At 35.5% G+C, this 21,485-nt stretch overlaps 2 protein-coding genes across 4 annotated transcripts; one reads left to right on the top strand and one right to left on the bottom strand.

Moving 5' to 3' along the window:
* The first annotated feature begins 3,075 nt into the window (after nucleotides 1–3,075).
* On the top strand, nucleotides 3,076–7,575 carry LOC117623192 (protein CONSERVED ONLY IN THE GREEN LINEAGE 160, chloroplastic). Of its 3 annotated transcripts, none has more exons than XM_034354079.1 (10): nucleotides 3,076–3,464; nucleotides 4,024–4,073; nucleotides 4,157–4,235; nucleotides 4,334–4,429; nucleotides 4,619–4,699; nucleotides 4,831–4,922; nucleotides 5,624–5,640; nucleotides 5,769–5,861; nucleotides 6,401–6,469; nucleotides 6,748–7,191. In XM_034354079.1, exons 1-9 carry the CDS (start codon nucleotides 3,150–3,152, stop codon nucleotides 6,442–6,444), a joined length of 867 nt encoding a protein of 288 aa, XP_034209970.1. In that variant the 5' UTR covers nucleotides 3,076–3,149; the 3' UTR covers nucleotides 6,445–6,469; nucleotides 6,748–7,191. The 3 variants fall into 3 exon arrangements, 2 of the variants coding, with proteins under 2 accessions (XP_034209970.1, XP_034209969.1); XR_004585092.1 differs by lacking the exon at nucleotides 5,624–5,640 and adding an exon at nucleotides 7,313–7,575 and having other exon boundaries at nucleotides 3,083–3,464; nucleotides 6,748–6,954; XM_034354078.1 differs by lacking the exon at nucleotides 5,624–5,640 and having other exon boundaries at nucleotides 3,082–3,464.
* Nucleotides 7,576–9,357: 1,782 nt separating this feature from the next.
* On the bottom strand, nucleotides 9,358–15,479 carry LOC117621224 (phosphoenolpyruvate carboxylase 2). Its single transcript, XM_034351573.1, has 11 exons — nucleotides 15,289–15,479; nucleotides 14,823–15,115; nucleotides 13,898–14,289; nucleotides 13,613–13,697; nucleotides 12,991–13,213; nucleotides 12,700–12,803; nucleotides 12,490–12,577; nucleotides 12,110–12,264; nucleotides 10,881–11,879; nucleotides 10,134–10,520; nucleotides 9,358–9,823 (listed from the first exon to the last, which is right to left on the bottom strand). The coding sequence occupies exons 2-11, from the start codon at nucleotides 14,988–14,990 to the stop codon at nucleotides 9,524–9,526; spliced, it is 2,901 nt and encodes a 966-aa protein (XP_034207464.1). The 5' UTR covers nucleotides 14,991–15,115; nucleotides 15,289–15,479; the 3' UTR covers nucleotides 9,358–9,523.
* Between the last annotated feature and the right edge of the window lie 6,006 nt (nucleotides 15,480–21,485).

The raw sequence follows: 21,485 nt of genomic DNA, 5'->3' as shown, positions 1-21,485 counted from the left end.
TTAAAAAAAATTCAATTTTTTTTCATAATTTTATTGCCAAAAAAATGACAGTCGTTGGATTGGAGGAGGAGAAGCAGATCAGAGCGCTGGGGGCGTAACACCTGTCTTCTACCCATTGGAGCTTGCGCAGGGTTGACGTCAGCCCACGCTGGTTTAAACTTTTTTTACCGTTGTCAATGGTAAAAAAAATTTAAACCTCGCGATGACGTCGTGCCTGACATCATCAACCCTTAGGCTCAAGCTCGGGCGAAACTGGTCTTCGGGCCAGCCCATCTTCGTGGGACCCACTCCCAGCCAGGGCTTGGACTCCTCGCTGAAAACGAATTTTTTGTTTTTTTTCCCTCAGCCCGAGGTTTGGTGGATCCGAGGGAGTTGCTCTAAAGTCCAGAGCCAAATCGGTCAAGCTTTCCCATGTTGAGGCTATTTTTCGGCCCAATGGATAAAAGTTGCCTAGATGACGACCTAGTTGTTAACACATGCGGTCACGGTATGAGAGGTCGAGGTCGAGCCACCAACATACAACATATGGGAGAACGCAATCATGGTACGCAAGGTTGAGAGCGAGCAGACAGTTGAGAATGGCCAATGACCTACCCATTACCTTGAGACATGCTCAAGGGTCCCATCGAAGGAAACCTGGAACAGAGTTTTAGAAGGGAAAAAAGCTTTCTGCCCCTTGATTGAAGGCATTAATTCAGAAACAGCTATAACATAGGGAGACCCACAACCCACTCAAGTTGGCATCCAATTAGGATAGGCCGTAGACCGTGAACTCTGTCACGACCCAGATCGCCAGAGACCAAGGATAAGACTAAACAGTAGGGGAACGTGTCCACTGTTTTGGGAAGCGCGCTAATAACTCAAAGCCATGATGACCGAAGGACCCATAGCCAAAAGCAAAGACTAAATGTAGCCCCTTAGATCATCCCTGTTATTTTTCCGTCCACCCCATATATCATACAGGCTTAACAATCTAGCAAGGCGCTGGAGCACCATCCAAATTCACCGACCGTCTTCTGCCATCGACCCCAATCAATGACCTTGTACTTCATGCCGTGAACCTGACGGTTGAGAACTATTCCTCTATAAGCCACAATCTCTTTGAGCGAAGTCATACCCAAACAGGCGCACTCAATCCATCCATTCTTCCATCCACATCATCTTCAAAAGTACACCATGCTGGCATGCCTGCACACACCCATCCAACACAAAGTAGGACGACCTGTGTTGGCTCATATCCCCTCGGCCCGAAGCACCAGCTTTGAGTGTGGGAACACCTCGTGGTATTTACTAAAAGAAATCCCCTAACACCTTAACATGCTATCGTCGGTATTTTAAAAAAAAACAAAAACAAAAAAACTCAATTAGTGCTTCATTAAAAATAGATGGTGCCCAATGGTAATCACACAGGACATGTGAAAAGATACGTGGGTTCAGCTAGGTTTGCTCACCAGTTCGAGTCCTAATAGTTGCAACATCTGGTGGCCAGCGGCAGGCTCAGTGAGTGGGGATTAGTCGAGGTGCGTGCAAGCTGGCCTGGACATCTCATGGTACTTATCAAAAAATATAGAGATTTTCTATTTAAACCCTACACTTCTCTTAGTTCACCTCATGTTCTAAGTTCACCCCAACTTTTAATTTAAATTAACACAATTTCTAAGAAAACCTCATTATCTTCCCAAACTACCCTTAAATACAAACCAAACTGAAAAAATAAGAGCTAAAAGAGATTTTCTATTTAAATCCCACAATTTTCTTTGTTCCCAGCAAAAAGAAAAAACACGAACAAATAAAACCCCAAATCCGAAATTTAATACTTTCTAGAGAAAGAGAACAGCTTTATCTCTCTCCAAGAATTGTAACTGGAATTCTAACACTTGGGTATTATTGAGTTGAGAACTTGAGAAATAGAGAGGGAGAGAGAGAGAGAGAGTTTGTAAACAGGAAATTGGAAGGAGGTTTCTAAAACTTAATATGAAGAGTGGTGGGGTGTGTGTATAAATGTACTAGGGTTAATTATTAAGTTGGATAACCTTTTTTTTTCTTTTTATACGGTAATAAAACTTACTGCTTAATGATTTGAGTATTGGGGTGAACAAAAAGAATTGCAAGGTTTAAATAGAAAATCTTAATATATATATATATATATATCCATGTATGTTGAATGATACATCCCATGTATACATACATAGAACATGTGGAAATATTTTATTGGCTTATTATCACAAAACGTCTTTAAGGTTTACAAAACTATTAGATTGCATCCTTAATTTTTTTTTTTTGTCACTTATGGTCCTCAAGGTTAGTATGTGCAATCACAAATGGTCCCTGCCGTTAGGTTCTGTCAAAAACTCTGTTAGTTTGCTAACGTGGCATACATATATATCACAAAACATCCCTGAGGTTTACACATTTATCACAAATGGTCCCTATGAATTTTTTTTATTTTTTAATTTAAAATTCATAAAATTTTGGTTTTCTTTTTAAAATTATTTATAAATGAAAAAATCATTTATAGAAGGATTTTAATCTTGAGGACCATTAATGAATCCTAAACCTTTAGTTTTTTTCATTTTATGAATTTTAAATTATTTTTAAAAAACTTCGTTAGTTTGTTGATGTGGCATATATATGGAGCCAACATCTACAATAATATAGTGTCGCATGTATTTAAAATTTAATATATATTTTAAAATAATTATAATTCATTAAATTTTAAAAAGAAAACAAAAATTTTATGAATTTTAATTTTAAAAAATTAAAATTTTTCATAAAGAGCATTTGTGATAGTTCTGTGAACCTCAAGGATGTTTTGTATATGTCACGCCGGCAAACTGATAGAGTTTTTAACAGAACCTAACGGCAGAGACCATTTATAATCATGTATACTAACCTTAAGGACCACGAATGATAAGAAAAAACATTAAAGATGCAATCTGATAGTTTTATAAACCTTATGAACGTTTTGTGATAATAAGCCATATTTTATTTCGATGTTTTATTGAAGAATACTTCTACATGTTATATGTGTCATGCGTATTGGAAGGTAGTACACAGGACCGAACGTACAAAAATTACACTTGTATGTTCCATTAATAGCAGAAGCTCTTTCTTTATCATCATTGATTCATTATCAACAGAAAAAAGCAATGGCAATTCTGAACCACTGTCTCTCAGTGACCTCCACAGCAACACCCATCTCCCCAGACTCAGCAACTCCACCTGTACCAGACCCAAGACAGACCAAGATCTTATTGCCCAAGAAGAAGCCCATGAAATGGTCCACTGGGGTAGCTCCAGGGGAGTATGGTGGCCCACCAACCACAACCAAGCTCCGAAAGTACTGGGGAGGCGAAGATGACCCGCTTACCTCTGATGATTTCATTTGGAACAGAGAATTCATGGACCGCATGAAAAAACTCATTCAGGACCCTGACTCTTCCACTCAAGCCACTACTGTTCAGGTTTCAATTTCATTAGTCTTTTCTTTTTACTGAGCTGATTGATTTCGTATCTGGGTTTGTTTCGTTTAGTGTTTCTTATGTTTGTCATTTGATTGGATGGTTTGGTTGGGTAATTTGATTGTAAATATTGATGTTTGGGTTATTCAAATGTATGGATTTTGATATGATATTAAATTTTTTTACATTTATGTTGATTTAGCTTAGTAATCTATAAGATGGGTTTTTGTTTGTTGGTCAATTTGGCGTCTTTCTTGTTACTTAGACATTTTGGTTTGGTTACTGAAGAACTGAAAGGAAAGAAAGAAAAGGAGGAATTTGAACATTGCGTTACTGGCTATCGTGATTCGTCGTATGATATCTAAACGAAGCCCTTTTCATCGTGTTCTGGCTGAATTTGGCTTAACAAGGAAAAAAGAAAGCACGATAATATTTCATGTTCCTTTCCTTGTTTTTTCTAGCAATGAAAACATAGTCTTGGTGAATGAACTCATGTGGTCTTTTTCTTTGTGAATGGTTTATGTGGTTTTGTTGTGTGATCAAGCGTGTTTGGTGTAATCAGGAAAAGCCTTCTGGGTTTCTTAGCTTGAATAGAGTAATGACTCTTGACAGGTTTGTTCTCACCAATAGTCTCAGTTGTTTTCCTTTAAATAAAAATTTTGTTCTCAAAACTTGACTGAATTATGGACATGCAGTTTAGAAGTTGATTTCAGCAAAGAACTCACTGCTTCTCCTGCCCAGCCCAAGATAGAACCTGTTGAGGCTCCAGCACAAGTATGATGAATGTCTTTAACTTTTCAATCCAAGTACTTCTATCTCAGGGTAGTTGTGCATTTACAACTTTTCTTTTTCTGAAATTTATTTATTGCCAGAGTGCCAGCAGCACTAGAATCAAATGGAAATTGGCACCAACACGGCGTGAGCAAGATAAGTGGGATAGAGCAACTAAGGCTGCAACTGGAGGCAGTGTACGTCTGATATTTAATAAAAGCCCCATTGGTATCCAGCCACTTGGTCATCTATATGTCAAGGCCTTTACAGCTTATAGAAGCGAATAAGGCTTTTTATATTTTAAAATAGAACTTTCAGTTCAACTTTTGTTACTTTGAAGGATGTGCTTCTTGTTTTGCTGCTTCTCACTTTGATATAACCTGCAGGAAGTGATGTTTCGGGAATTAAGGCGCTCTCGGGAGGACCCAAAAGTATTGGCTGAACAGTATAGGAAACAGTATTTTAAGGTACTTCTCTGCAGTACTGGTCCACTTTATCATCTATACCATCCTGCCTTTGTTCATATTCATGCTCCTTTGGCACTTCTAGAATTTAAAAAAAGAATAATATTACTTTTCGTTTGATGTTGCTATTACAGTTAAAGAAGAGGTTGCAATTCCTTACACTAGGTTTAGGCGGTGTTGGCTTAGTCTCAGCTTATGTTTCATATTCCCCTGAAATTGCAGCTAGGTATGGACTTTTCGGTTCTTATTTATTTATTTATTAAAGTCCTGTCATCCCAGATCTTGGTTGCCAGGTTCATTTTCTACTTTTCCATTCCTGCGAGCAAATTTGTGAACTGCATGGGAAACGTCTTAAGATTATCTTCTTTCTACATGCTTTCTGTTTCTTTCTTTTTTCTTCCCTTTTTGTACCGTAAAATTTTTCATGGCAGTCCTACAACTATATTATATGTACAGAACTTGTAGTTTAAGAAAATTTTATACTGCTTATTTAAAGTAAATAAATGATTAGGAGGGCAGTTTTGTTGAGTTGACTGCAATTTGAGATCGTACATATGGGTTCAGGGTGTTACATTACTTGTATGTTGCGTGCAAACTAAAGTGCAATAAAAGTAACTCCATGGTTTAACGATTAGGATAAGTCATGACAATGACATTTAAGGTTTCTAGCTTTTTTAAGGTTCAATAAAAGTCCATAGCTTCTATTTTTGTTCAACAATAGAATATGTCCTGATAGTTTTATCTGTCAGCATGCAACCAATAGAATATGTCCTGATAGTTTTATCTGTGAGAATGCAACCAATAGAATTCGTTCTGCTTAGTTTGATACTAAAATTTGTACTGCCTATTTCGTTTATTAGTATGTGAACAAATGTGAGCCCTGCTAACGGTTTTTTTTTTTTTTTTTTTGGTGTGTTATTTCTAAAGAGATTCACTAGTGAAAGGTAGTTCTTTCGACATTTACCATCTCAGGACATCTGATGGTGTTTCATATACATTTTTTATAGATTATAATTTGTTGATGGCATTCAGCTATAGTGTTGGATTGCTCATCCATCTCTTATGCATTCAGCTATGGTGTTGGGTTGCTTGGTTCTGTGGCTTACATGCGTATGCTGGGGAGTAGCGTGGATTCCATGGCAGATGGAGCAAGGGGACTTCTCAAGTATGTGATAAATGACTGTTGCCTGATAATAAATACATCAGCTGTATGTTTTGTACTGAGTAACTAATAGGCCAAAATTTGATTAATTAATTGAAGTTCCTTCACATATATGCGCACGTATTCATGAGGAGTTCAATACGCAATTTGATGTTTTCTTTAACTTCATACACACATCCATCAAGATGTTGGGAAAATTCACTCTGAACAACAACTAGCTACCCTCCCTGATCTGCTATCAATTTATTGAAGCTTCAGGTGAAGATGCCTGCTAGCACCAGTATTACCTTATGTTGCTAGTGCTAACCAGGTTTAGGCTTCTTGTAAGCTTGCAACTTACAAATCTTTTTTGAAATCTTTCAACCTACACACTGCCTGTTGATCGAGTGAATTGTCCTTCCATATTTGTAAATATTACTTAAATAAATGGTGTTTCAGCTCAAAGCAGCTCCTTAAAAGGGACATAAAAAGCAAGATCTTACATATGCTGTTTTTAAAGAACAAAGAAGAATATCATTTAACGTTATGGACTTTTAATGCAGGGGAGCGATTGGGCAACCGAGGCTATTGGTTCCTGTTGTACTAGTCATGATCTTTAACAGGTGGAATGGGTAAGCATCTGCACTGGCATGTTCCTCTTGCCATGTACTGTACTCATCTTCTTTCTTTAATAGACACTTCCATTGGTGGTTTCTGCAAGTTTCTTTTAAATGCCTTCCCTATTTTTATTGGAAAATTTTTACAGTGAAATTGGTATCAAATAACCATTTGTGATTATGCTTTTATCTACAGTGGTTGTGCCTAATGCTTCTGTGGATATGGCTGAAGACAAGAAATTCAATAGCCATGACTCTTTTTCATTGACTAACAGTTTTGAGTTTGGGTGCAGGCTCGTCGTTCCACAATATGGATTTATGCAACTGGAATTGATACCAATGTTAGTGGGATTCTTCACATACAAGATTGCTACTTTTATCCAAGCTATAGAGGAAGCACTTCCTGTAGCTGAGAAAACAGACACAAGTTCAAGCTAAACCTTCCCATCTTCATAGATCAGCAGAATATCCCATTGATAGTTCCGATGCAGCTTTCAGAGGTTTGTTCTGCTCTCAATTGTTTCCAGCTGGTTAGCACGCTTTCACTCTTTTGGCTGAAATTGAGAAAACTATATGGCCAAACTTTCACCAACCTAACATTTTTCGAATATGAAACTATGCGATTTGAGTTTCGAATTACAAAGTTCGTGAATTTTGTATTATACTCGCAGATAATTGATAAATGTTAAGAAAGATGGCCAACTTTCCTCCAATAGAAACTAACTACATTGGAATTACTCTGGGTGGTGTGATCCCATATTTTCAAGTTACAACTTACGACTTGAAAATCCTTGAAAAATTATTGTGCATAGTTTCTATTTTTTATCTGTTTTTTCATTTAATTACCTGAATGTACAGATAAGCTGCTCGGAAGTGAAGACGTGTAGTGAATTGAACAGAACTGTATACTAGTTATTGATGTTAGTTGTCCTTTGTTCTGTATGAATGTTGTAAAACAAGGGAATTGAATATATTTGTCTATAATTTGCCTCATACCATTTGTAATATTTTCAGATAACTACATTTTTTTTTTTTTAAATTTATTGGAGGGGCAAGCATTGACCTCTTGTCAGCAAGCAATACATGTTCCAGTCAGAGCTAAAATCCTCAAGATTTGATTACTTCAACTGTTTCAGCATGAAAAACCTTTATTATTATTTTTTTTTTATAGAAGTAATATTCTATTTTAATATAATCAAATTTAGACTATGGGGAGGGGGATTCGAACTCGAGTGCAAAGTGGGAAAGCTAAGACCATGTATGCTGAAAAACTTTTATTTTGTTCTTGACTTTATCCAAATCTACAGGGACAATTAAATCCTGACAAAGGAAGAATTATACAGTTAAATTGGATGAGAGTTATTGACGCATGTCCAGTCCATTAGAATTTAGATAATGATTTTTCTCTCCACTTATATAAGTAAAACTAAAAATACCATACGAGTTCCCTAAAACCTCATGAATGTGCCAATTGATTTTATTTTTTATTTTTTATTTTATTTTTAGAATTAAGAAAAGATAACATAGGTAGTTATGTTCTATAAAAGTAGGATTTAATATCTGATTTTTTTTTAATTTTAATTTTTTTTTAATATGTACAAATATGAATTTACCAGATTATCCTCGTTTAATTTATAATATCAATCTTTAATGTTTGAATTAACCAAGGATACTTTCTGGTATTTTGAATGTTTCACCATTCTCTGCCTTTTGCTTTATATATATAGATTTGTTCCTTCTCCTAAAACCTCAAAATATATCTATAATATATTTCATATATTTTTTTAAAATCTCTATCAAGTTTCTTCATAAAAAAAAAATTGTATCAAAAATGAAAAAATTCACCAATTTGGTATGAAGATTTATCTCATATTAAAATAGTAATATTTTAGGCTTTTTATCACGAATGGTCCTTGAGGTTTGTGAAATTATCGCCTTTCACCCTTTTTTTTTTTTTTTGTGACATTAATGATCCTTAAGGTTATCCTACAAACATCAAAATGGTCCTTCCCTGAACTTCCAACAATTTTTCTATTAAAATGCTAACGTAGCACGTATATCAAACCACACATCCAATAGAATATAGGCTTAAACAAAAGGTATAATATTATATTAAAAAGAAAATTAAACTTTTTTAAAAAGATAAATATTAAAACTTTTATTAAAAACAAATGACCTGCCAGTTCTACCACCAGCCACCTCCCATCATCCCACCCAGCCAACCCCCACTTACCTTCCTCCAACTTACCCCCCGCGGATCCAGCCCACACCCACCTCCACCGCCGCTCTCCTCTCCAACACAGCCAAAATCCACCTCGCCCAGATTACCGCGAGTTGAGTCGAGTTGGCACTTTCATTTTCAACTTACCCAACTTCAGCAGAGATGAAAATTGGGCAGCAAATATTACCAAAAAGAAAGAAAAGAAAAAAGGGCAGCAACAGCACCTTTCAAGATGCCAAGATGGAGAATTCAAAATGCAAATTTCAAAACAAATGTCCAGAGAGAGAGAGGGGCGCCGGAAGGGAGGTGCTGCAGGGATGGGTGTGGGGTGTCAGGGCTCAAGAGGATGGGGTGGGGGTGGCGCTGGCTTTTGTGATTACTCTGTTTTTTTCTTTTCTCCATTTTAACGTGCAGGGTGTAACCTTAACAAAACCATTGGTGTCACAAAAAACTGTCAAGGACGGAAGGCAATAATTTTTCAAACCTCAGAACCATTCGTAATAAAAAGCATTAAATATTTTCCTTTTGAAAAACAAAAGGGGAATACAAATAACGAAAATTTGAACAGATGGAGAAGCACAAAAGTATGAGCATATGGTTTATATCATAACGGTATGTTCCCGGCTGCTGTTGCAAAAAGAAAACCTCAAGTAATAAATTTCCACAACATGAAAGCCATAGAGAAGGAAAATTCTGGTTCACACAAACCAAAACGCTATTTTTATTAAACTTATTACATAAGTTTTTATTCGATAGAGGTTTAGAGCACTTATAAGCAGAGAGCATCCATTTCGTACAATACTTCATACGTTCCAACATAAGTTACTGAAATACAAGATACCTAAACTTCAGCCGGTATTCTGCATTCCAGCAGCAATACCCTTCATGGTCAAAATAAGTGTGTCTTCTAGTCCAGGAGCATACTCGCTTGTTGGATTAAGCTTTACGAGCTCTGCCGCTGGCTTGCTTGTTGTTTCCATGTACTCCTTTGACAAGTGCGGCCTTACTTTAACATGGTAGTTCGGATCACGAATCTGCTTGAGTGTATAGGCTTGGCACACATTAAGTGTGGTGATGTAAGAGTCACGGAGGAGGAGTCTCTGCCTCAAATAAGGATCTCCTTCCAGAAGAGCCCTATGTCCAGCGACCTACAAAATTAACAGAAAATGATATTAGTTTCTTAAGATACCTGCATGTGCAGTCAAACTAATTATATTCGCTCAAAAAACTTTAAACTTGTAGAAATAAGTAATAAAACAACACCAATAGCACTTCAGAAATTTCTTCATAAAATTGATAATTTACATTTTTAAATTAACATTAGCCTCAGATATATGCTCTTATGGTTTTACAATCAAGTTAAGGAAAAAGTAAGAAGGTGGTTATGGACACAGATGTAGAGTAATTTAATTTGTCCTTTGCAAAAGTAAGTGTAAAGGGCTGCCTAAACTGCATTACCTGGAGGACGAGGCTCTTAGTTTCTTCATAGTTGGCCCTCAATCTCTCTCCAAATGACCATAGGTCTTCTGACACAAGCAGCTTGTCATACAGAGAGGCAATACCCGGGTCGCCCTTGGCAAACACCATCTCAATTAAATCAATCGACACTCTGAAGAAAGGCCACTGATTATACATCTCTCGAAGCATATGGAGATTTTTCGCATCCTTCTCAATAGCATGCTTAAATGCTGCCCCAAACCCAAGCCACACCGGTAAATGAAATCTTGTCTGGGTCCAAGCAAATATCCATGGGATTGCACGTAGTGATTCAATGCCTCCACTCGGCTTTCGTTTTGAAGGACGACTCCCAATGTTCATCCGGCCATACTCCATCTCTGGTGTTGCCTGCATTATCCAAGAGAAAATTATTACAGAACAATCTTCATCAGCCAATTCTGTCCTGATCGGATAGGTAGCTTTAAAACTAATAATGAACAAATTTGATGTTAAGGTAGGCAAAGCATGTAAGAGGAAGACAACAGAAGAATGATTCTTGAAACTCAATTTCGGGATTCAACACACTATCTGTCATAAAGGATTAAATTAGTAACTAACATACCATTGACCCAAAAGAGAAACTAATACATTGTTGCTAATGCATCAAGGGGGATTCATGTTATTGAAATGGTTAGTTTACACACACACACACACAAAGTACATATATATTGAAAGGACGATCACGTTGGATAGTAGTAGGATACTTACACGGCGAAAGTATTCAACAAAACGAGGTTCCTGGAAAACTATTGAACGGTATTCCTTTGTTGCAATGACAGCCATCTCATCCATTAGTGCACGCCATTCGGGCTTTGGTGAAACAGGAGGATGCATTCCGTGCTCAAGTGTAGCTGCTGTGAAACGCTGGAGTGTTCTAAAGCACAAGTGCTCCTCCCCAAATGATTGTTCAATAACTTCACCTTGAACTGTAACACGAAGTGAACCATGAATTGTGTCTGGTGGCTGAGACAATATAGCAAGATGGGTGGGCCCCCCTCCTCGTCCAACTGTTCCACCTCGACCATGAAACATTGTAAGCTTAACCGCATATTGTTTCGCAACCTTTATGAGCTCTTCTTGAGCCTTGTATAACTGCCATGCTGCAGATAGACGGCCAGCATCCTTTCCTGAATCTGAGTATCCTATCATGACTTCTTGCTTCCCATTGATCCTGTTTTTGTACCAATCTATTGAAAAGAGACGGCCCACGGCAGCAGGAGCAGCCTCAAGATCAGCAAGCTTCTCAAACAATGGGACAACCCTTAGTGGTTTCTTCACACCACATTCACGTTGCAAAAGCTCAACAGCAAGCACATCAGATGGTGCTGTTGCCATTGAGATAATATAAGCACCAAAATTGTCTGAGGGAAGTTCTGAAATGACATGGAATGTGTCCAGCACATCAGCAATTTCTTCAGTCTTGGGAACATCAGAACCAAAAAGGGGGCGCTTGCCACTAAGCTCAGACAAGAGCCATTCTTGTCTACGTTCCTCAGACCATTCTCGATAAGACCCAATCTCCAGGTGCCTTGTTATAGCATTGAGGACATCAGTGTGCCTGTCTGATTCTTGCCGTATGTCTAGTCTCACAAGAGAGAGCCCAAAAGTGGAAACTTGCCGTAAGAAATCAAGAAGGCTTCCATCAGCAATTGGCCGATCGCCACAAGAGCAGAGTGACCGATAACACAGTTCGAGTGGCTCCAGGAACTACAAGGGAATAAAAAGACAAAATCAGCTCTAATACGAAACATTGTTGCATGAGCATGAAAGATGGGGAACAATCAAACATGATTTCAATACTGAATGTCAATTGTAATTTATTCAAATACTACCCCAAGTTTAAAGCTGAACAAATCTTAAAATTGGGTAGACTTTGGCAATTAAGTTTGTTTTATAACTCTACAACCAAATACATAATGCTGGTGGTTAGGAGAGACCTGTTCAACATTTGTAAAGGTTGTTTCCTCAGGAATTTCAGAGATTCCATTGGCTAACAATTGGCGAGCACGTTCACGTGTACTGTATAGCTTGTCTCTTACATCACCAAGAATAACGCGATAAGGCTCATTTGGAGGAATTTGCTTCCAAAACTCTGCATCCGAAAAGCATAGTTAATAAATAAATCCATTGCACACTTGAATTTTAAAAAAGTCAAAAAAGTTAATAGAACTAAGAGAATTTTCAGCTAGTTTCGACGATTAGGCATGCCATTCCGCTAAAAGTTCAACTTAGTAAGCCAAAGATTTGAAGCTTTGCCAGCTATTGAAAAAGTTTCAAGCAAGGATGATAAAAACATGAAGTCATCTCTATTGCATACCTATATAGTGTTTCGCATCCTTCTTTGAAGACCTATGAAGTTCATGAGCACGAGAAAGAAGCTCATCATTGCAGCGCCACATAGATAACTGTGAAAAAAAATGGTAATAAGAAATACATTATGGAAAGAAAAAGAAAAAAAAGTATTCAAGTACTCTGAACAGAAGAATCATATAACAAATCTAAGTGGAAGTAATGATTCTTTTGACACCTCAAACATAAGATCCTCTATCTGGGAGAAGTACAAGTTAGCAGCCATCATTCTAGCCAATAAACATACATCCCGTGTAACTTCAGGAGTGACCCTGGGGTTTCCTGCAGTCCATATCAAGCAGATGTTAAGGTACAGAAGCAATAAAATCATTCTAAGGCATGATTTTAGAGTGAGTGTGGAGTGATGGGCCATTTAGATTATAAATAATAAAAAATAAAAAAAATAAAAAATAAGGCACTGTGTAAGGACAGAATAAACTCATCCAGTACTTGCATGAGATGAACATACCATCACGGTCCCCACCCATCCAAGAAGAAAATTGAATGAGAGGGGCATTGTAAGGAACACGTTCATTTATCCCTATGTTCTTCAAAGCAGTATCAACACGACGTAAGAATTTCGGTACACCTTTCCAAATTGTCTCATGAAAGTAGCTCATTCCCGCTCTCATCTCATCTTGAGGGGTTGGAGGAGTCCTTCGGATTTCATCTGTACGAAATGCAGCTTGAATCTACATGAAAAGGGAAGTTAACTTATATCAATTTGAAACAAAAGCTTCTTTTGGTTATAAAATAAAAGCTTCTTATTATATAGAGCAATTATTCTACACTAGAAGAAATTAACACGTGTTGGGGAAGCAATTTTCTGTCATGAGAGAGAGAGAGAGAGAGAGAGAGAGAGACAGACAGACAGACAGACAGACAGACAGAGACAGAGACAGAGACAGAGAGAGATGTATATTGGCATCTGGGTGCAACTGCATTGGCAATTCCAACAACCTTAAGGAAAACATTAGCATAGTCCAGAGAAAATGAGTTTATAAATTTTAATTTGGCCAAGAACATAACAAAAATCTACAATGAGTGTACAAACATCAGTAAACAACATTCCATCATTGGTTTCCACATACCTCTCTTTGTAGAGCCTCATCGAGTTCCTGTTTATCATCAGGTGTAATGTCCTTAGCATACAACTGTGTCAAACAATTTCTTACCCTGAAATGGTCAATATTACAAAATGTCAGTACCAAAATAACATACCATCAATATAACATGTCTAATCCCACACAATTTTCTTTTAGCAGTCCAAAGGGATCTGGATAATAAACATATCCTCAGCAAGTTGCTTAACCAGTGGGCTTCTGCAATTTGTCTTCTTACATAAGAGAAATGAAAAAGGTAAGTGGAGAGTGGACCTTGCGTGCTTTTGAAGCAAGGATCTTCGAACAGACTGAGTAGGATGTGCTGTTAGGACCAAATCTACAGTCTGGTTCTTCAAGGCATCAAAAACTTCTTCCGGGGACTTCTTCAGGTCTCCCACAAGCCTCTTGAGAGTCTCTTCAATGTCTGACTCTGTAGTAGCTGAAGCCTCATCAGCGAAGTCTCCCTTCTTCAACTTGATCCTCCTTCGATAAGCAATCTGAACTTCCTCGGCCAAATTGGCCAAGTTAAGCATGTGAGAAAAGGACTTAGCAATGACAATCGAGTCCCCAGGATCCAAACTCGTTAGAACCTTCCCAAGTTCCTCCAACTTTTTAGGGTCCTGCTTTCTTTCATATTCTGCAGAAAGTTCATAACAATCTTGCACCTAGTCCAAATTAAATCACAACAGTCAATAAATTACTCGTTTATCATCACATAATCTCATGTAAGAAGTGCCCCAGTTATCTAAAATGCAGAACCTTTTGAATGAAATTTCATATGTTAAAATCTAAATCATTATTAAACCAAAACGCCATCAACACTACCAGCGCTAAAGGAGTGAACTTTTGAGTCTTCCAAAATGCAGCAGGACTAAACAGAAAGACGAATGAGAATTGAAAATTTAAACGAAAGAGCAAGTTGGTACACAAGATAGTTTCTTCCACAATTTTCTTTTAAGAATAAAAAAGAAAAAAGTCAAGATATTCCCAAACAAGCATTATAAAAACAAAGCGATAATATCAAGGTGAGAAACAAAAACATACATAATAACCAAGAAAAACGATGAAACTTCATCAAAACTAACATGGGTATCCATCAAATTCGCTTAACTATCAAACTTTAGCACACTAAGCTAAAAGTAGTCAAAGATTACTAACAAATAAATTGATTAATTTAAACAAAAAACAAACCCAATACCGTTTCTCTGAGACTCTCTCCATGTAAATCCTGAAGAATGTCAAGGAAGCGATCCAATAACAAAGCATCATACTCAATCAGTTTGTCATCCTCGGACACCTTCCCTGGTGCCAGCAGCCTCAGCTGTGCGTCAATTGAAGCCATCTTCTCCAAGTTCCTTGAAGCCATGGGCACCTTCTCTGTCTCTGTCTGTCTCTTTTCCTCTATCTCTCTCTGTCTCTGTCTCTCACTCGCTTGGTTTCTGGGTTGCTCTGCTCTGCCTCTTGACTTTTTAACCAACCCAGATATGCATGCTATTAATAATGAAAAAAAAGTAAAGTAAATCCGGAAGGAGAAAGGTGTAGAACAAAGTGAGTTTCAGAAGGACTATAAAACCAATTGAAGTAGAATTCAAACTCTATTAATAATAATAATAATAAATTATATATTGGGGAAAAAAAATAAAAAAGAAGAAAAAAGGAGGAACCAAAGCAAATCCCGTGAGACCCAGATGAAGAAAGAGCGGGTAGGTTGCAGGAAAACAGGTCGCTTGTGAATTACGATCTGAGCACGAGAAAGAAAGAAAGTAGAAGGAAGAAGAAGAAGAAAAGCAAAGTGCTTGGTTGAGAGTTCGATCACGGAAGGGTCAGCGAGTGAGTGTGTGATGCAAAGCAAGCAGGACTCATTTCTGTGTTGTTGGCCCTTTTATTTTATTTATTTATAGTCAGTGAACCAGTTTACTTTTACGAATCCGACAAGGATACCTGAAATTTAGTAATTTACATCAAACTGTGTATCCATTAATTTAGTTATTTTTATTTACATAATTATGGGGTTAAATATAATGTGTTTGAATGAGGAAATTTAAAGTACAAAGGGATTTATAAATGACGGAAATTGATGTTCCAGAATTTATAAAGTTTCTTATTTGGGTAATGGATTTAAAGTATATAATTTAACCTTTATTTGTACAATTATTTTTTTTTTAACTCAATCTCTCTTGAAATTTTAGAAATGACGACTTTTAGATAGAATTTAAAGTTGGGACTTATGACCTCTAAATTCTATATTTTTCCCCCACATAATTTCTAAATTTCTATATATTTTTTTATCCAAACAGGAGAATAAATTCATGCTAAATTTTGTTAAAATTCCAAGTTTATTTTTTGTGGGAAATTATTTTTCTCTTTTTGTTTCGTTGGAAGTGGGAAATTCATCTACTGTAAATATCAAATAGGTGGAAATGAAACTAATACCCTAGAAAACCTGAGCTGTTGAGAGAGAGAAATAGAAAGCTTAGATCCGGGGGAACCCCCTGATCTCGTCAGATCTTCGGTGTTCTTCGATTTTTTTGTGGACCTATGTTGATCTACTCTTCTTTTGACAGATCTATTGTCTCATATTTGAGTAGGTTTTGGTCATCTTGCTAGGCTACTCTTTAAGGTGTTGCGGCTTGATTATGGTAGATCAATTGCTCATTAGTGCGTTGAGGCCCTGGAGTAACTAGGTGGCGCTCTGTGTGTCATGTCATAAAGGAATATTAGTGGCGATTGGTTTTCCTTTTGCCAACGTTGTTTTAAAATAAAAATAAAAATAAAAACTTTTGGTTTAATTTATTCAATAAAGTCTAGAAACTCTATGAGTTTTCTGATTTCTTTTTCCCATGATTCCAGAAACTTAGTTGATTTTGATGGTGTTCTTAATGTCTTTATGAGAGTCATGCTGGTTAGCAGCTAGTTTTTCTCATTGATGTCATTGGACTAGATCCGGGGAAATCATGGCAGTTGGAAGCGGTTATAGAAAAGTTATTTTCGAGAGTGATGATTCTGTCTATATTGTTTCAGCTTTTTGGCTCGCTCAAGTCATATGGGAAGTTTTACCCATGTCTACCATATTGTTATTTAGATGGCTCTCTTTACGGTATGTGTTGTATGCTTTTTCCCTATTGATCTAATAAAATTGTATCGCATTTTTATCTATATATATATATATATACAGTCCTGATCTCTTAGACCCTTGTAGTCCAAGAGATTTATGGTCACTCACCGTTGATGTAAACTCAACGGTTCACTTATTTATGACTTGAATCGGGTAATAATCATTTATGTCATATTGCATTTATATATATCATTTTGAACCATTGGATTAATATCCAACGGTGGGTGACCACAATCTCTTGAACTCCTGTGGTCCAAGAGATCGGGACTGTATATATATAGGTGAGATATAACAGTAGGAAAAGTAAAACTTGGTTAATTATAAGGATGATGGGCCATCAAAAACATGTTAAGGATATTAATGGAATATTAGTGGAATAAGAATCCCTTATGGAGAAACAAATTGGAATCAAAGGATTTAAGAATTAATAAAAGTGAAAGAAAATACTTAGGTTGTGATAAATATAATGGAAAGAATATTACAAAGATAAAATAGGAAAGAATAATATTTTAATGGGCAGAATGCTGAGGACTAAAGTAAGTCAACAAAAATTAATGTAATGGAAATGAAAATATTAAGAGGGATTATTAGGGTGACTAAAAAAATAAGAAAAATGTTATTCTTATCATATATGTATACCATATTCACATATCATTTTATGTGACAGATAAGGTGAACAACTACATCAATTAAAATTAATTTAATATTTTTTTTTTAATGATTTGTTGATACTTTTTAATTGATGTGGTTATCCACTTCATGTGCCACATAAGGTAGTATGAAAATATGGTATACTAATATAGTAAGAGTAGCATTACTCTTAATACAAATACAAAGATGATATGCATTTGTGGTGAGTTCGACATTAAGTTGTAATTAGCCCATTGTAGTGGTATAGCTTTGTTGTGGATGAATTATTAAGATGTAAAAATAGAGAATCAATATATTATAAAGAAACATTAGAAATTCTACCTTTAATGATAAGATCAAATAAAGTAGGTTTAATTATTACTGGCATACATAGCAAATATTTGGATACATCTTTATTTTCTAACAAAAGAAGACTCCTCAAGTTCAAAAGTAAAAAAATAAAATAAAAGGAAAACAGTTAAAGTAAAATTACTAAGAGGCCTACCAAAACTAATATGCAAAGAAGTAAATTTAGGAAAAAAGTAGATTTAATAGCAAATGCTACAGATAGCATAAAATGAATGTAATATGGATATTCAAGGACATATTGCACCAAAGTTAAGCATAATTTCAAAGCGTTAACAAAATTTAAAACATTTCTAAAACAACCAATTAACCTAAATGAGCATTAAAGTTAAGTATCAATTGATTGTTTTGAGGGTTGTGCTTTGCAATTAATTTATTTCATTAGCGAAAAAGCAAAAAAAAAAGTTATCCTTTCTATTTAATTGTTCTCACAGACCAGTCAACGCCTATACAGTCTTTTTTCATTTTTTTCATATGGTTAGGCAATCACTGTAGGAGTGGAACTGGAATATGCCTTAAAGAGAAGTATATGCTATCGAGATCTCAAAAGAAAGAAAAATCCTTATCAAATAAACAAAAAGAAAGAGAGAGATTCTAATTCCAACCTCATTGGATTGTTTGACCAATAAAAAAACCTCACTGGATTTTTTTTAAAGATACTATTATGCTTAAAGGACAAAAGTAAGAAAAGATGAGTTAATAAAAAAATAAAAAAAAACATGATAAAAAATAAAAGATGAGAGAATCAAATGTTTTATCATCATGGTTGTTGAGCCTTATATTTGTAGATTCTCGGATGATTAAAAATAAATCAAGTAAGGAAGGAATTAGGAATTTTCATCGAAATGAACTATAATTTTTGTTAATTTCCATCTATTATGTAGAGGAGACTGGTGAGCCTTGTTTTGGCAGTTGTCTAGTGGAATGTGCCTATTTTTGTTAGGGTAGATTTAGCCAATTTTTATTGAGTGAGATGAACTTCACATAAATTAGCAGCAAATTTATATATGTCCAAAAACTTGCATTAAGAGCTAGAGCCCACCCTAGTATGAGAGTGGTTACGCCCTTGGTCCCAAGGACTCCTAACTTGCATTAATGTGACTCACAAAAAATAAAAACAGTTAAATATTTTTACTTGATTGTACTCTTGATGCAAGTCACAAAGAGCAAATGACTTTAATATTGAGGTGTGTAGATGTTTCAAGTACTCCAATAAATATAGAAGAGTACTTTTTAGGGCCACGGTCACCAGGGCTACAGCCCGGGGCCCACAGCTGAGGGGGGCCTAAATTTTTTTTTTAAGCTTATGTATATATTTGTATTAAAAAAAAATTAAAACAAAAGGAGTTGCTGCCTGTACCTGTCAGTGAAAAGGGAAGGCAATCAATCCAATCAGTCTTTATACTCAATCTCTAAAAGAAATGTATTGACTAAGGAAGTTCATTATTAATTAATTATAAAATATAATATAAAACAAATCAACAAATATGGGGAATCAAAACAGACTCTTATTAGCCACAAAAAGAAGGAAAAACCCTTCGACTTTCTCAGTTCATAACACAAGCAAAGCAACGCAAGCAATTTTTTTTTTTCCGGTGATTCTCCTCTTCTCCAACAGAGTTGGAAAATAAATCATCCACCAGTTAGACCAGTGCCTTTCTTTGAAGGTATTTTTTTTTTTTTTAAAAGATACATATAGAATCTTTTTGTACTCGACTCTTGTAGTTGTTTTGTGTAGAATTGTGGTTTAATAGGATAAATAAAATCATTTGGTAATAATGATCAAGTGTTGAAAAATTGCTGTTTGTGCTTTGTGATAATTTTTTGCAATATTGTGGAAGCCTCGATAACTTTTAATGCTTAATACATGTTTGTTTTCAAATATTATAGGGATATGCAGCTCGGGAGTTTGCCAAACAAGGGCTTAAGCCAGGTGAACTAGCAGTCATTTCCAAAGAGGCGGTATGTTTTCTAATGCTTTTTCATGCTCACTTTCATGTGTTTGTATCCAGTTGACTGAAGTTTGTGAGATGCTTTATGCGATTAATTGTTAACTTTTTCTTATTTATTATTTGATTCAACAGAAAACTTGGCTGGGATTCTTTTTCTTTATAATTGGAAGTTTCAAGTGGAAGAAAATATGCTCAAAATCCAGGTTTTATTGTTCTTTGTTAATTAGTTTTATTGTTTTTTTTATTGTGTTGTGTTTATTCTGAAAATTAAAAAATGTTTCCTAAGAAACAACTTTCCGGAAATCTCAAGAGACAAAGAAATAAAAAAGAAGAAGAAATTGCTCAAAGTTTAATAGGATCTTTGAATAAATATTTTGTTAAACAAACCAATGCTTCACTTGAAAATTTAGAAGAAGATTTACCAAATGAATATGAACAACCAATTCAATTGGAAGAATTAGTAGAAAATGAGAATGATGTGAATGAAGAAATTGGTGATCTAGATGAAAATGGAAATAATGATGAACCTTTCCTAGATGAAAATGAAAATATTGATGAACCTTGCCATGAAAATGGATGTCCCGAAACAAGATTTGATTTGAACATTTAAGATACACTACACTGGAAAAATGTTATTGTCAGAATCATCGCTGTTGTGAAATGTCTTGCTATACATAATTTGGCTTTTCGTGGAACAAATGAAAAAATTTATGAAGATGGTAATGGTAACTTTTTAGGCCTACTTGAAATGATTGCAGAGTTTGATCCAGTAATGCAACATCATTTTCGACTCATTCAAGATAAGAAGATTCATTATCATTATCTTAGCCATAAAATTCAAAATGAGTTGATAGCTATTCTAGCATCAAATGTTAAACATGCAATCATTCAAAAAATAAAAACAGCTAAATATTTTTCAGTCATTCTTGATTGTACTCCTGATGCAAGTCACAAAGAGCAAATGACTTTAGTATTGAGGTGTGTAGATGTTTCAAGTACTCCAATAAATATAGAAGAGTACTTTTTAGAGTTTCTGAATGTGGAAGATACATCTGGATTAGGAATTTTTAATGAATTACAAAATGTAATTGAGTCCCTTACACTTAATATTGATGATGTGAGGGGACAAGGTTATGATAATGGCTCTAATATGAAAGGGAAAAATCTAGGTGTACAAAAAAGATTACTTGATATAAATCCTAGAGCATTTTACATGCCATGTGGTTCTCATTGTCTCAACTTAATAGTTTGTAATATGGCCAACTCATGTGTTAAAGCAAAATCTTTTTTTGGAGCATGTCAATGCATATATACGGTATTCTCTAATTCAACAAAGCGATGGAATGTGTTACTTGATTACATAGATGGTTTAACTTTGAAATCATTGTCAACTACACGTTGGGAAAGTCACATTGAAAGTGTCAAAGCAATAAAATCTCAAGCTTCCCAAATCAGAGAAGCTTTATTTAAATTAACAAAAATTAGTGAAGATGCCAAATTGAGTAGGGATGCTCAAAGTTTAGCATCAGGAGAGCTTTCAAGTTTTGAATTTATATTAAGTTTGGTTATTTGGCATGACATTTTGCATAAGATTAACTTAGTTAGTAAAAAGTTACAATCTGAAGACATGCGTCTTGATGCTGTTGTAAGACAATTAGAAGGACTTGTTTTATTTTTTGAAAACTATAGAATAAATGGGTTTGTTTCTGCCATGATTGATGCTAAAGAAATTTCCCTTGATATGGGAATTGAGCCTATATTTCCAAAAAAACGTCAAGTTTGTAGAAAAAGGCATTTT

Source organism: Prunus dulcis, chromosome 3, assembly GCF_902201215.1.
Source record: "Prunus dulcis chromosome 3, ALMONDv2, whole genome shotgun sequence".
Lineage (NCBI taxonomy): Eukaryota > Viridiplantae > Streptophyta > Magnoliopsida > Rosales > Rosaceae > Prunus > Prunus dulcis.
Note: the sequence above shows the minus strand (reverse complement) of the source record. Positions and strands in the feature narration are given on the sequence as shown.